General features: G+C 34.2%; 2 protein-coding genes across 5 annotated transcripts in view; both read left to right on the top strand.

The window, feature by feature from the left end:
- LOC124441246 (protein dachsous-like) overlaps positions 1-15,321 on the top strand; it is a 61,784-nt gene that overhangs the window by 42,376 nt on the left and 4,087 nt on the right. For 2 of the 4 annotated variants that reach the window (XM_046991689.1, XM_046991690.1), the window contains exons 3-9: positions 10,721-11,965; positions 12,216-12,478; positions 12,816-13,050; positions 13,702-13,998; positions 14,093-14,395; positions 14,467-14,793; positions 14,943-15,193. In XM_046991689.1, coding sequence (XP_046847645.1) covers positions 10,721-11,965; positions 12,216-12,478; positions 12,816-13,050; positions 13,702-13,998; positions 14,093-14,395; positions 14,467-14,793; positions 14,943-15,193 — 2,921 coding nt within the window. Of the gene's footprint in view, positions 1-4,658; positions 5,276-10,078; positions 10,295-10,720; positions 11,966-12,215; positions 12,479-12,815; positions 13,051-13,701; positions 13,999-14,092; positions 14,396-14,466; positions 14,794-14,942; positions 15,194-15,321 lie in introns of those variants that run through there. The other 2 variants (XM_046991691.1, XM_046991688.1) reach the window with 2 other exon arrangements.
- LOC124441254 lies at positions 485-3,832 on the top strand. Its single transcript, XM_046991705.1, has 7 exons — positions 485-807; positions 1,249-1,623; positions 1,840-1,930; positions 2,001-2,161; positions 2,543-2,867; positions 3,398-3,529; positions 3,742-3,832. Exons 2-5 carry the CDS (start codon positions 1,281-1,283, stop codon positions 2,818-2,820), a joined length of 873 nt encoding a protein of 290 aa, XP_046847661.1. The 5' UTR covers positions 485-807; positions 1,249-1,280; the 3' UTR covers positions 2,821-2,867; positions 3,398-3,529; positions 3,742-3,832.

Below are 15,321 nucleotides of genomic sequence, written 5' to 3'. Positions count from 1 at the left end.
CAGAATGGAAACTTTTCAGAATGAAAAGAGTTAGCATTTTGCTCATTTAACTTAATCTTGGTAAAAAAATTTGTTATGGAATTTAATTTTATTGCATTGATAACTTCATTCATAAAGTTTGTTTGACTTCAACAGTTTAGTTTGTATCTTTATTTTAACAGTCTCTCTCTGCTCAACTATACAACGGTTCAACGATATTTTCCGTCCGTGTTAAAGACGATGGAACATTACTGAAACTAGTAAATGACACATATCAGATCAAAAAGACGAAATCAAACAATCTATTCAAAATTGTACCATAGTTATCGCAAGTAAGTAAAACAGAATTATGTACAATGAACTTGCGACACTTGAAGTTTTTTGACAGAATACTGTTAACTTTCAAAACTATAGCAGGTTCTCACGATGTTCAAAAATACAGGGAACAATTGATGAGGATCTAAGTGTTGATATTCGCTTTTTGATAACTATTTTTCTTATTCAGCCAATGATACAAACTTGAATATACAACTAAGCTCTAATTCAATATACGAGAACGCATCTTCTGGTTCTGTGATTGGTTACTTCTCTCTTGTACCTGCACTCGGGCAGAAAGACTCGGTGACATATCACATTCTGAAAGACAATGACGGGTTTTGCCTCCTTTTGAGATCAATGGAAATATTTTAAGTGTGAAAAAGGACAAAAGTCTGGATTACGAACGTCTTGCGTCAGACAAAACTATTCCGATACGTGTCAGTGGTCGTGTAAGAAAATCTGCAGACATTCTTGAAGTTTCTACAAAGATTTTCTTGATCAAAATCTTAGGTTAGATTTTGGTATAGACTATTTATAGATCTAAACAAGTTATATGCTGTTGATATTTAGCTGTTTTTGTATTTTTGTCTTATCGAACTTAGTTTCCTAAATATTTTGAAATATAAAGGGATTTTTTTAAAGGCAAATTCTTATCAGGAACCAAAAGAAGGTCTTTATTTTGAAAGTCTCACACAAGTGGATCTATTGGTGGATCTGTGTACACAAGTGGATCTACTGATAAATCTTTGTATACAAGTTGATCTACTGGTGGATCTTTGTATACCTAGTATATTTACCATTTCATTATTATCTTGGTTCATATAGAGATCTCTTTAGTTGTCAAGAAATTTAGTTGCTTTAAACTTGTCAAGAAACAATGCAGTGTTGTACTTTCAGTTATAAGTTGAATGCAAATCTACATGAAGTAATACAATACTTTTATACTGACAGATGTCAACGAGGGTCCGACATCAATATGTCTCATGGCCCCTCGTCGTGGTCAAGATTGTTCAGTTCTTGGTGAAGTTCTTATTGAAGATTTGGATTATCCTCAACTAAAATGTGATTCCAACAAGACACTTGATCTGCAGCCGTATTCCAATAAATTATCTGAATACACTTGTCATATTGAGAAGGGCGGAGATACTTTAAGTAAAACTATTAAAGTGGATGATCATTTTTATGTTAAAGATAGGCCACCAAAATTGTACGTAAAGAAAAGTATATTTCGTCGAGGACATCGATCCTACAATGTTCCTATTTTATGTCGAAGTACCTTACATCCACTTCATATCTTGTCAAAAACCTTGGACGTTGATATTCAAGGTAAAACATACAAATTGAAAGATATTATGACGACAAAAATAAGTTGATTTTTCTTTACACTGCATCAAATATCAAAGAAATAAGACAATGCGTGTCAGTGATGGTATAGGAATGACAACAGTGAACAAACACAGTCTTTACACAACATAAAATGTTTAAGAAACAAGATGACATATGTTAGTGTTGGTAGTGATGAAGAAAAATATATTTTTTCAGTTCCTAATGATGACAATTGTCGTGACAGAGAACTTTGTACCTCTTGTCCTCAGCCAAAATTTTGTCTATCAAACGTCAAAGCTGGTGGAAAGTAAGTATACTGTGTCACTGTGTAATCTTTTTGACTTTTTTCAACCATCGAGTTTTTGTCTTTTAACTAGATGTGTTGACGAAAAAAATCTTCTCAACATGACAGTTAAAATTTCGCCATCTTTCTTTGAAAAACCTGGCTTTAATACCTCGTTTGAAAGCTATGTAAAAGATTTGATTGAGGGAACGAGTAATGGAAAGAGTCTAAAAGATTTAGTGAAAGAGTTTGAAGGTACATAAGAATGAATTTTGTTTTCTTTTCGTAAAAAGACCAATTGAAGTCTTTTTATTATTCAGTGATGTTCAGGACTCCAATAAAGGTTTTGCAGGGTAGCTGGAGGCAGAAAAAGTCATAAGTTTCAATCCAACAACCAGCCTGAACGTTTAAGTGGTGCTATGTAAATTTTAAATTATTATAAGTATTTGTTTCGTCATAGATATCTAATGTTTTTGACGGAGTTAGAAGAGAAAAATATTCGGATAGCAGAACTAAAGAGCATTTATGCTATATGAAAAATCATTCAACTAAATAGTTTTAAAAATTTTACATATTTAAAAGCGATACAAACATTTAATGTGCTTCTTTCACATCAAGTTTTGAATATTTTAACAGCTAAAAGTGTTGTTTCAAGAAAACGACGAAGTGTCATACTCAGAAATGTTTATGTACAATTGCTTTTGTACATGAGTGAAGGAACATCTACTAAAGTAGTACTTGCAGTTGCCGATAAACTGAACTACAATTTGATCTTAGCCTCTGATGCATGCGCTCTGTTAAAAAACACTCAAGTTGAATGTTTGTCTGATTTATCTGCTGAGAGACAAAAAAAAAAACTAGTAAATTTCCTCAGTGGCCAATTTACGTCATTGTCTGTGGAGTTATTGTTATAGCCATCGTTATTCTTGTGATCATGTGGAAAAAACGAAAAGCTAATAAGGTAGGCTTATTATTTGTAGTTTGTTATTAAACGATCTGTGATTGGTGGAAATATGCTCACATGATCCAAAGTAAAAAAGGTGACCACCATATACGCTAAGAACAACAAAACCTTCTGTTTCATATTTTTCTGAGTTCATTCGAAGTGAAAACCAAAAAGGCAGTAAATAATTAAAATAATGTGGAAAGTTATGCGAATTTTGATATTCTTTACAAGGTTGTGCAGACCAAGTATTAGCGTTGTTATAGATATATTTACAACCTAACCCCGTTAACAAAACGATAGAGAATTTCGGTTTGTTTTAATGCAAAAAACAGAAAATGCAATATAAAATTTTCTGGAAAAAAGAGCAACGATCGACATGGGCACAATCCATTTAAACACACAAAATAAAATTCTTGAAAATGGCAAACAAAATATTCAAACCATTTTAAGGATACTGGCCGACTTGATAAATTAAATGTTAGAAAAACGAAGATTCTAAGCAGATTTTTTATCAATTTTTTGTTAACAAATGGCTTTTTTATCAGAGAGAAGACACCCCATCCATTTACTATCATCAAAACTCAGAATCAGTAGCAATGGGCTCTGGAAACGAAACACCAGCTTCTAGCAATGGATACATGAGTACATCTGAGGAAAAACGTCAATTAGATGTTGAGGTATACAGTGTCTTTTTTGATAGTTTGTCTATTGTCAATGCAAATCTGCTCAACAACTTTGTATTTTATGAGCAAGACAAGTGATGACATAAATATGACATTAGTGTACTGTAATGAAATAAATGAGAAAATGGCTGAGGAGAAGATTACTCTTCTTTGAATTCTGTCCTTTTCCATGATTCTTTCATATATACATATTTTCCTTTTTTTAGTCTGTTTTTAATCCTGTTTACGATCAAGGGAATTGTCATATCAAAGGCAATACTGAAATGACTAAAGAAATGTTAATGCCACCTTATCCAATAAATGAACCTCCACCTTCATATGAACAAATTGACAACATCATTTATGAAAGAGCAGATGAGGTAAGGACAAATGACAATGTTGGCCATGAATGTAGGGATAATCCTCTCTATGACTTTGGACTGCAAAATGCATCACCTGATAATCCATTGTATGGTCGTATAAACAAAGATGAGGATCCTTCTAATGTTTTGATGAGTGAAGATGGACCCTCCAGACAAATCATGCAAAACCAGGTTTCCCCCGACGCAATGGATACTGAATCATATAATGATGTTATGGAAGCTCAGACGCCAACAGCACGGGACATTGCCTTCTTGAATACTGTATCTGGAACCATGGATGAAAGTCAAAGCTAAGTTTGACGTTAATCTGGCTTTGGTTTGCAATGTTTTTTTGTAAAATTCCTCATAAGAAGCACGAAACAATCTATACACTTTTTCGTAATATTTTTATACTTCTCACTAATGTTTTATACTCATGAGCACAACATGTAATGTAAGATTACTGAATGAATGTACTATTAATAAACTTAAATATATGAATGTACTAAAATATAGCCTTTACAAAGTAGTGATAAATAATATACAACATTGTTTAAAAGATTATAACAATTTCTAATTTTCATTGCATTATATAGAAGTTATAATTTCATCTAATAAATGTATTATAAGCAAAAATGTAGAATGACGTTGAGACTTTTCATGACAACCGTCTGCAAGTCATAATACTAATCGCATATCCAAGTCCAAGGCTCGACTTCAAATTCATTAAGTCCAAATCTTTTCAATGAATGTGCAATGAAAAATCAACTTGAATACAGGAGTGTATACTCATTTAGATGAGGATGCAGATCAAATAATATTTTTTGACGAAGAATTTCCTCAAATGAAGCTGTTACCAATGGCAACCCAGTTCACAACAAGTAAAAGCATGTATATTTTAATACTTTTACTGATTGGCAGGAAAGGTTATGATTCCGCCAGCTGCATATTTTTAAAAAACAATGCCTTGTTTAGGACACGTTCTTGTTAAAATTGCATGAACTTTCTCATTAAAATGATATGAAAAATAAACATTTGTGTCACGCGTCACGTAGGTTTGGCACCAGTCGCCAGGTGCTGTGCGCAATACGACTGCGCATGATATAGTTTTCAATACGATTACTGTTTTAATGCGTCATTTACGTTTTGCTACGCCATAAATTAACCGGTGAAGACGACCTTGGCGAATATAACGACTTTGCTCTTTTTAAAAGAATATTCTTCAGCCTTAAAGTCTTTCCAATCTATTAAATAATAATGTTACTGAAACATTTTCTAGTTGTTTATTTGCTGTTGATAATTCATTTGCTATGTGTGTCTTCATGGCCTTGGAGACGAAGAAGAAGAAGAAGAATCCGAAGAAAATGGCCGAGTCCACGAGTAAATTGTCTTGTTTCGGGTCAGTATTTATAGCTTTGAAGTTTTTTGCTATTTTTATCACGTTTTGCACATTGGAAGAAACGAAGTCTAACAATTATTCATTGTTCATTGTGAGAACCGTGACACTTCCATTCATAACAGCAAATTTTGATTTGTATAAGCGAAATAAGCTCTTGTGCTTTTGTTATTTTGTGTATTATAATATCTCAACCAAAAAATGTCAGAAGTGTTATTTGAGCTTGGATGAATTTATTCCTTTAATTCCCAGTCACGTAGCCAGAACGATGATTAGGAGAGGGGGGTGGCATATTCATATTCATTTTATATGGCGTATAAAACAATGGATTTCAAAAGAAAATAATACGGCATATGTCATGGATGTATGAATATTGGCTCCCCAAATTATCGTTCTGGGTACGTGTCTGACATTTCGTTCGCCAGTTTTTGCAAGTCGTTTGCTGTTTTTAAAAGTATTAAACTGTTTATCATATTTAAGTTGTTTTGATAAAATACATATAGAAATTTGATAAAAACAAAGATACATATGAAGCGAACGCAAAACAGGGCTAAACACGGCAAGGACGTGATGTTGGAAAATGGAAATGATCAGGTTGTCGGTTTTCAAATTTGTCAGGTTCTTTAACTGATATGATTTTATTGAAAAATTCGCATGTACAGAATACAACTGTCATCACATTTATTATCCAACATTACTTCAGAATTGCTATCTACAATATAACAAAAGCTATTACGACCTTGTCCAGCTGCTTAACATGGGAAATGCAACATGTTAATTATTGCTACATGCTCATCATGAAAATTCTAAAACTGATATGTTGTTCATTTACAAACCAGGCAGCAATTCTAGTGAAGGTAAAATACAAAGATTAACAAATTTTCAAATGTCAAAAGAACAAAATTAATACACTAAAAAATTAAAAAGAAAATTCAAACAAACCTTTACATTGTTTTTTGTGACATAATATCGATATATCATTTTATTGTTGATTGTTGACAATTATAAACTGTGACGAGATTTATGCGAGTTTTATATGACTTTCATTGACGAGTTTTATATGACTTTCATATGACGAAATTTATAAGACGAGTATGAAGTCATATGTACGAGATTTATAAGAAGTTTTATATGACGAGTTTCATATTCGAGTTTTATATGAAACATGACTAGATTTAAAACTATATTATTATTGTTGAGTTGTGTATGACGAGATTTATATGACGAGTTGTTTTATAAACTGTGACGAGATTTATAAGACGAGTTTTATATGACGAGTTTCATATGACGAGTTTATAAGACGAGTTTTATATGACGAGTTTCATATGACGAGTTTTATATGACGAGTTTCATATGACGAGATTTATAAGACGAGTTTTATATGACGAGTTTCATATGACGCGATTTATATCGTGAGTTTTCCTCTAACAACATGAAGTATTGAGTTAAAGAACACGTGTTTCTTTCAAAAGCAGTTATTAATTATATGCAAAATTTCGGCGGGTTGGTAACTTTGTATTTTCTATCTATACTGTATCGCTCTCACCAAAATGACAGAAATGAGCAATAGAGAAATTATTCAGGAGCTTCTTGGCAGAGTTACAGAGCTGTCTGAAAGAATATCACCTGACGTGGACAGTTCTGTAAGGTCAGAAGTGAGAACTATATTTGGACGACATACGACCGCTTTAAATTTGCCAAATGCTGAAACGAGTCGGGAGGGAAGGAGGCCTTGTTTTGATATAACCAAAGTACAGATAGAGCAATTACGAGATACCGGAATGAAATGGAAAAGTATAGCTAGCTTCCTAGGTGTATCAGAACAAACAATTTACCGGAGAAGGATTGAATATGGAGTTGAGGCTAGCTTTACAGACATCACCGATGATAGTTTAGATGGGCAGATAAGAGATATTTTAAGGCTTACCCCATATAGTGGAGAATATTATATCAGGGGTAGTTTAAGGGCTAGAAAGATCTATGTCCAAAGAGAAAGGGTTAGAGAAAGTCTTCGCAGAATCGATACTATTGGAAGAAATATGCGAAGGAGGTATGCGATTTGTAGACGGGTTTATAACGTTTCCGGGCCGAATTTTCTTTGGCATATTGACTCAAACCATAAGCTTATATCCTGGCGATTCGTTATCCATGGTTGCATCGACGGGTTTAGTCGGGCAGTCATTTTTCTAGAGTGCTGCGCTGATAATAGATCTCAGACAGTAGTTGATCTTTTCAAAAAAGGGATTGATGAATTCGGTTTGCCTTCGAGGGTTCGTGGAGATCGAGGTGTCGAAAACGTTGACGTAGCACGGCTAATGATATCACGTCGTGGTGAGAATAGAGGTAGTTTCATTGCCGGGCGAAGTGTGCATAACCAAAGGATAGAACGGTTGTGGGCAGAAGTAAACCGGGTTCTTTCTGCTCTATACGTTGGTGTCTTTAAATTCATGGAAAACGAAAACCTGTTAGATCCGTTCAATGAGCATCATCTATTCGCCCTTATAAATATAAAATGATATACCTCGACATATTACTGTCACAAAAAAACAATTGTAAAAAAAGTTTGTTTGAATTTAAAAAAATGCTTTTTACATTATTTTAGTGTACAATCACTTGATCCCCTCTTATGACAAATGTGGAAAGATCCCTTGCTTTTACCCAATCTATGTATTTTACCTTCACTAGAATTGCTGCCTGGTTCCTGTAAATGAACAACATATCAGTTTTTAAAAGCACACTATTTACATGATGAGCATGTAGCAATCTAATTCTCCAACCTTTGTTGCATTTCCCATGTTAAGCAGCTGGACACTAGGTCGTACATACACTGGCTTTTGTGCGTATAATCTGTGGAGGATAACACCATGCAATGTCTGACCAGGGGCTAATGTTGGCGCAACCAGAGTGAAATGTACTGATGTTAACAGTTCTATATCTGTACCATGCGGAATTTTTCCATCAAAGGCCATCATTATATTAGTTTCGACAGCAGCGGCTGACAAATCTTTTGAAAACCGACAACCTGAAATCATGTGTCCATTTTCTACCAACATCAGCCGAGTGCCTTGCCATGGAACTGCATTATCTTTGGGGCCGCTTAATAGGATTAAATCTCTCAAAAATGGCCTGTTATCAATTACTGTTGATGAACGAGTTCGCCTTGTTCGGCTTCTTGCAGCAGGTCTACTTGCGGGAAAATAGCGCCTCGATTAAAATGCAGTGGATGAATTTCTTCTAATTGGGAGGCGATTCTCTATTGTAGCTGTTGATGTCATTTGATTAGGGTGATGCGTTAATTCTCTCTGGCGACTCGTTTCAGCATTTGGCAAATTTAAAGCGGTCGTATGTCGTCCAAATATAGTTCTCACTTCTGACCTTACAGAACTGTCCACGTCAGGTGATATTCTTTCAGACAGCTCTGTAACTCTGCCAAGAAGCTCCTGAATAATTTCTCTATTGCTCATTTCTGTCATTTTGGTGAGAGCGATACAGTATAGATAGAAAATACAAAGTTACCAACCCGCCGAAATTTTGCATATAATTAATAACTGCTTTTGAAAGAAACACGTGTTCTTTAACTCAATACTTCATGTTGTTAGAGGAAAACTCGCGATATAAATCTCGTCATATGAAACTCGTCATATAAAACTCGTCTTATAAATCTCGTCATATGAAACTCGTCATATAAAACTCGTCTTATAAACTCGTCATATGAAACTCGTCATATAAAACTCGTCCTATAAATCTCGTCACAGTTTATAAAACAACTCGTCATATAAATCTCGTCATACACAACTCAACAATAATAATATAGTTTTCACACCGCATTATAGTAATTTCGAGTACCACTTTACGAATCTCGAATAGGCTTATAGTAATTCTAATACGACTTATAAATCTCGATACACTTTTGGCAGGTTTGGCTTGCCATACACAACTCAACCATAATAATATAGTTTTCACACCGCATTATAGTAATTTCGAGTACCACTTTACGAATCTCGAAAAGGCTTATAGTAATTCTAATACGACTTATAAATCTCGATACACTTTTGGCAGGTTTGGCTTGCCATAAAATAATTCAATTGAGTATATGCATGTGTGTGTCATATGATATACTATTGACTTAAGCTGATGCTGGTGTCCAGGTCATTGAGGCGACACTTCATGCTGAACTTATACATATAGTAACTGCTGCAACTCTAGAAAGTATGAGGCGGGCTCAGAGAAAATAGTAGCTATAAACGTATGTTAAGTGACTTTGTAATTGAATTTTTCCTGTATTTATCATATCTTTAATCTTTATTGCTTAACATATATGATACAAAGCAGAAAAATACCTGCTGTTTCATTTGCTTTTTGCTTTGAAATGTCAGTCAAATAGCATTTGATTTTCAGCAGTAAAAAATTGTGATTTTGACTTGAAATTACCATTTGAAGAGTTCTTGATCATTTCTAATTATTCTAAATAATGATATATGTTTACTGTGTTTTCCTTATGCCTTGAGAGTTCTCACAAACGTCTCCGAAGTTTGCATAAGTCAGTGCACAAAGTAACAATAGTAACAATAATGCGAAACAGATAAACTCAAAATGTAGCCAGTATGACATTGCATGAACCTAACATTGATGCGAATTCCTAGCACACAACCTTTTAACAACATTTAAAATTTCTTTTATCTTTGAGTAAAATACTACTATTATATAGAATAGTTTAGGAATGTGTATGACCAGAAATAACAAAACCATTGAACATTAATAATCTCAGGTTTAATATTTATGTTATTCTTATTCATCTTTCTATAGCGTGGACTGAATTTAGTGCTTGTAGTTCAAATTGCAGCATCGGAACGCAAACTTTCACTCGTCACATCATCACCAATACTTCCAACAAAGGATTTCCGTGTCCTCGCTTAGAACGGTCCTTTCTATGTGGTTCACCAAACGGGGGGTGTGATGACGTTTGTAACCCTGCTAATGGATCGTGTTCGTGTGTAAGTCTTCCTGGGTACAAACTTGAAGGTAAGGATTATTCAATTTATCATGCTTCAAGCAAACAGTTTTTAACATTCTCTACGAATTAGAATATAGTGCTTTCATTAGTAGCCATGTTGTGAGAAATCCCATATAGTTAAAAGAAATTATGTTAATTACATGCTCTGTTGAGCATCGACTTTCATATAACTTACCAACATGGCCGCTTCAAGTTTCATTTAAACACCCTATAGTTTAAAGTAGTTTTTATTCGTCAGTAAATATTTACATACATCATCCATATGAGGGCAATTGCTGATAATTTAAGAATTAAATGGTTTATCCAGTTGTACAGTTGAGGTCAGTAATGGTTAAATTGTACACCAATGGAAAGAATCCATTTGTTAAATTTTGCAAACATAGCAGTAATCCTTTGGTTTAAATTTCCATATATGGCAATATTTTTTCATTTAGCTGATGGTAAATCATGTGGTGATATAAATGAATGTGAAAATGGAAATGGTGGTTGTATCAACTCCAAATGTAGAAACACATATGGTAGTTACTGGTGTGAATGTTTACCTGGTTATAAACCATCAACTATGAACTCAAGGAATTGTTTACCTAAATCATGTTCACCGCTGATTCCACGCCAATGCCCGCGAACTGCGTATTATGACGAATTTGGAGCAGCCTGCATGCCTGCAAAGATCAATTGTCCACACGGGCGCGGGTATATGAAATCTTGTTCCATTAACTGTAACAAAAACTTTAAAATTGCTGTGATTAAATCACCAAACATCGGTGAAGCTTTCGCTGAAAACTTCCGCAAGGCAAATTTCAAACGACCCAATCGGAGAACTGTGTGCTCTTTGGATAGGAAAACTGAAAATGTGATTTGGGACTGGAACCCAAATACTTCTCCCTACTACTGTAGGAGAATTAATGATCCACCTTCGAATATCGTCTTTTCAAACATTGTCATTGATAAGAAAATCAAAATTCTCTCCAGTATTGGCCATTTCACTGCGAACGATCCTCAAGATGATCAACTGACGTTCACAATAGTGAACGCAGAGGCAAATTTTTACTTTCTTATTCAAGGTAATTTGCTGTTAGCGAAGAAACGTTTGGTGTGGAAACCCCAATCAAATAATATCTACACAGTAAAAATTAATGTGAGCGACAATGGTTCACCTGTTATGTTTACTACAAAAAGTTTTAACATTACTGTATTGAACATTAATGATCCGCCATACGACATAAAACTTTCAAATAACGAAGTGTTTGAAAATGTCAATATTGGTTTTGTTGTTGGTAAACTAACAGCTAGAGATGATGATCTTGGTCAAAAACGTACTTCAAATTTTACCTGGGAGATGGTCGACTCCGATATGGATTACTTTAAGTTGTTAGGTCATCAGATAATCGTTGCAAAAATTCTTGATCATGAAGCAAAGAATGTACATCGTATAAAAGTAAAATGCACGGACAGCGGTAACCCACCTAAATCTTCGTCCATCCAAAGTTTGTTTATTGTTGTGCGAGATAGCAACGATTCGTTAAAATATATTAATTTAACAAATAATCGCGTCCCAGAGAATTCCGACATTGGCACAATCATTGGCAACTTCGTCACGATTGTTGAAGACAACAGCACGTTAAACTTTGATTTGAATGGAAACGATGTCATAATTCGTGAGAAGTTTGCATTGCTAGGTTTGTACATGTAGTGAGTTTTCTTTCAAATCCAGGCGAGATTTAAATGTCTTGTTTGCTGTTCTCGTAAGAACTAAACTGCTTCCCATTTCCCGTTTTCATTTATGCTCGAATATCAAGCGGAAGTAAAATTGTTTCAGCATAAAAACTCTGCAGTGAATCCGCAGCGAGGAGATTAAAACTTTATTTTTTTCTGTTGGAAGACTTTAACTCTAGCCCTGGTTTACTCATAATCATTTCCTCCTTACAGGTGTTCCTAAATATGAGTATCGTATCATGAGCGGTAAATTTGGTGAGATTTTCTCCGCACCCCTGGTTGTTAAAGGTCTACTTGATTACGAAAAGAAGAATGAGTATATTGTCGGGTTGGCTGTCTCAGATCCGGGGGGAGTGACGCATAAAGATTTTCGAATTGAAGTGACAGATGTGAACGAAGCTCCAACTGATATTTTGTTATCTAACAAGTTTTTAGCGGAGAATTCTCTTTCTTCAACAATGATTGGAGAGTTTTTGGTGAGTTATGCGTGTGATTTTTTTGTTATGAAATCATAAAGAGATTGTCGAATGTTATTCATTATTAAGCCATGTACAGTACAATAACATTAGAAAAATATTTGTTAAATGATGTAATGCTTCGTTTCTGAAGATTACCCTATGAAAACAGGAAATTTCTCCCCAATCATTTTAGGAACAACATTTTCAAATCTTTGAAATTGGAGAGAAAATTAGGAAAATGTTATGTTATCCTTATTGCCTTGACATCAACAATTCACAAAACTCTAAACAAAAACTAAGCTCACTAACTAAGCATGAAACTTTTCCCTTAATAACATACTTAATTATGTCACAGGTGAAAGATCCGGACGTAAAAAGTGTGCCACCTCAGACCCACATTTGCTCCCTCGAGAACTCTTTAAGTGGTGACGAAGATGAGTTTTACATTAGTCACGAAACTGATCGCAATATTTTACGAGTAAACTGGAATAACCATCTTGATTTTGAAAGAAAAAGTTTTTACAATATCAATGTAACTTGTCACGATGCTGGTTTTGGTATTTCTAAATTATTGAAAATCTTCGTCACTGGTAAGTCTTTGGTAAATATACATAAACTTGTGCTGCTCATTTTAAGCTAACAGAGACGAAGCTAGAATTTATTTTTAATTCTTTGCAGTGGCCTGCACAGTATTTTTTTAAGGGAGACTGGGGTTGGGCACTATTCATATATGTTTGTTCTGCCGAATAAAATTCCGAATGAATTAACTATTTCCTGAAGATTGTGTTACATTATATTATGAATATATGAACGTTCCTCTACCACCAACTCTCCCACCCCCCCAAAGGATCGAGGATAGCTACGTCATTGCTTCTGTGTTGCAAAGTTTTCATGAAAACATTTCATTAGGAACTCGTTTTATCATTTCCCTTTTCACTCAAAAATATCTGAAAAGCATTAGTAAAACTGGGCTGACTTCCCCATTGCTGGCTGACAAACCTCATGAGATCAAGTCTATTGTTCTCAATTTTTATTACGATCACTAATTTTTGTTTTTTAGCGTACGCTTGAATAATATGTTTTTTAAACAATATGCTCTAAACTGATGAAAGACTTTCGTAGAAACTGTTTTTACTTGTTGATCATTTTCTTGTTAAGATCATAAATTTTCTTTGTCTAATACTGTCTATGTTTTATAAGTTGTATTAAAGGTTGCCTTTAAAAAAAACGTTATTTTCTAGATTTAAATGAAGCTCCAACATCTCTTTACTTATCAAACTCAACTCTGCAAGAAAACTCTCCTAACATGACATATATCGGTACTTTAACCGCTGAAGATCCTGATGGTTCAAATCAGTCCTTTACTTACACTCTTACTGATAATACTGCATCTTTTCTTATTGGTGGAACCAATCATGATGAATTATTTCATTTGGGATCAGTTGATTACGAGCTTACACCAAGTTTATTGGTGCACGTTATTGTCACTGATGGCGGTGGATTGCATTTTGAAAAAATTTTAACCATAAATGTTCTAGGTTTGTTTGCGTTGTTTGTAAGAAATTAATTCCTGATTTTTATGGATTAAAGATGCATTGCTAAATCAATTATTTTTTTGTTTTTTGTTTATAGACGTAAATGATGTGCCAACGGACATTGAACTAAGGAAGAATTCCTTTTTAAAAGAAAACAGCGTTGAAAATATCTTTATCAGCAATGTCGTTATGATTGATGAGGATAAAAACACAAAAACCTCATGTAAACTTCTTGACTCCAGCGAGGATCGAATGAAACTAAACTTGCTCACGTTGCTTGTCGGTCCACGACCTACAGATTATGAAAGTCTGGATTCTTCAAAATCTTTAAAGATAAATATCAGTTGTGAAGATGAATTTGGAATGAGTATCAATAAGTTGTTTGTGATCCCAGTCAAAGGTAAAGTTAGATTTAGTAGAAGAGAGAAAAATGTGAATAATATTTTAAAGAAAGTATGTCGATGGTTGCAGATGTAAATGAACCGCCATCAATGATGGAGTTGATTGGAAAAGAAATTCGTGAAAATATGAATAGCAGCTTCGTGGGAATTGTGAATATCACAGATCCGGATGTGGGCCAGAGATTTGACTGTAGAATACTCAAGAGCAGAGGAGCCTTTAACAACGCTTCTTTCTATATTGACAACAACTCTAACCCTCCAATTTTAAAGACCCTTCGTCCTCTTGATTTTGAAGATCAGCGTATGATATATATCAACGTAAAATGCAAAGAAATATTAGCCAATCATAATGAACTTGCGAACTTCATGGAACAACAGTTTAGAATCGATGTTATAGGTAAGATCGTGTATCATAACGTTTATTTGGTTGCGTTTAAGATTCTATTCAATTTAGGAAGTAATAAATGGGCTTTATTACTCTGAATGCAAGCAGTTTGCTTTTGTATTTCATCTTAAACTGTGTAAAATACTTCATGTTATTTTAAGATATAAATGAATATCCAAAGATTCATTGCGATGCACCCTTCATTGTGTGGCCGTCTTTCTCATCTGGCTCTGCCATCGGCCTGGTGACAAGTTATGATCCAGACAACGAACGCTTTTATAAGTCCCAAAGAGAAAATAAGGATGGCTCAACAGAAGTTCAAAAACAATTATTGCAATACAGTTTAGGAATGAAAAATGCAACATCATGGCCTTTTGATATTAGTAATGATGGAATACTTTACTTGGAAAAGGTTAGCTGATGTTGATGTTAAAGTTGACGGAAACTTCACAAAAACTTATAGGTCCAATTAAAGACATATTTAGGCACTGTCCTCCTCCTCTTCAATGGAAATTTTGTTTAATAAAATTCATTTGATTT

The sequence above is a fragment of the Xenia sp. Carnegie-2017 genome, unplaced genomic scaffold, assembly GCF_021976095.1.
Source record: "Xenia sp. Carnegie-2017 unplaced genomic scaffold, XeniaSp_v1 HiC_scaffold_20, whole genome shotgun sequence".
NCBI classification, from domain to species: Eukaryota; Metazoa; Cnidaria; class Anthozoa; order Malacalcyonacea; family Xeniidae; genus Xenia; species Xenia sp. Carnegie-2017.
This window is presented reverse-complemented; position numbering and strand designations above follow the sequence as displayed.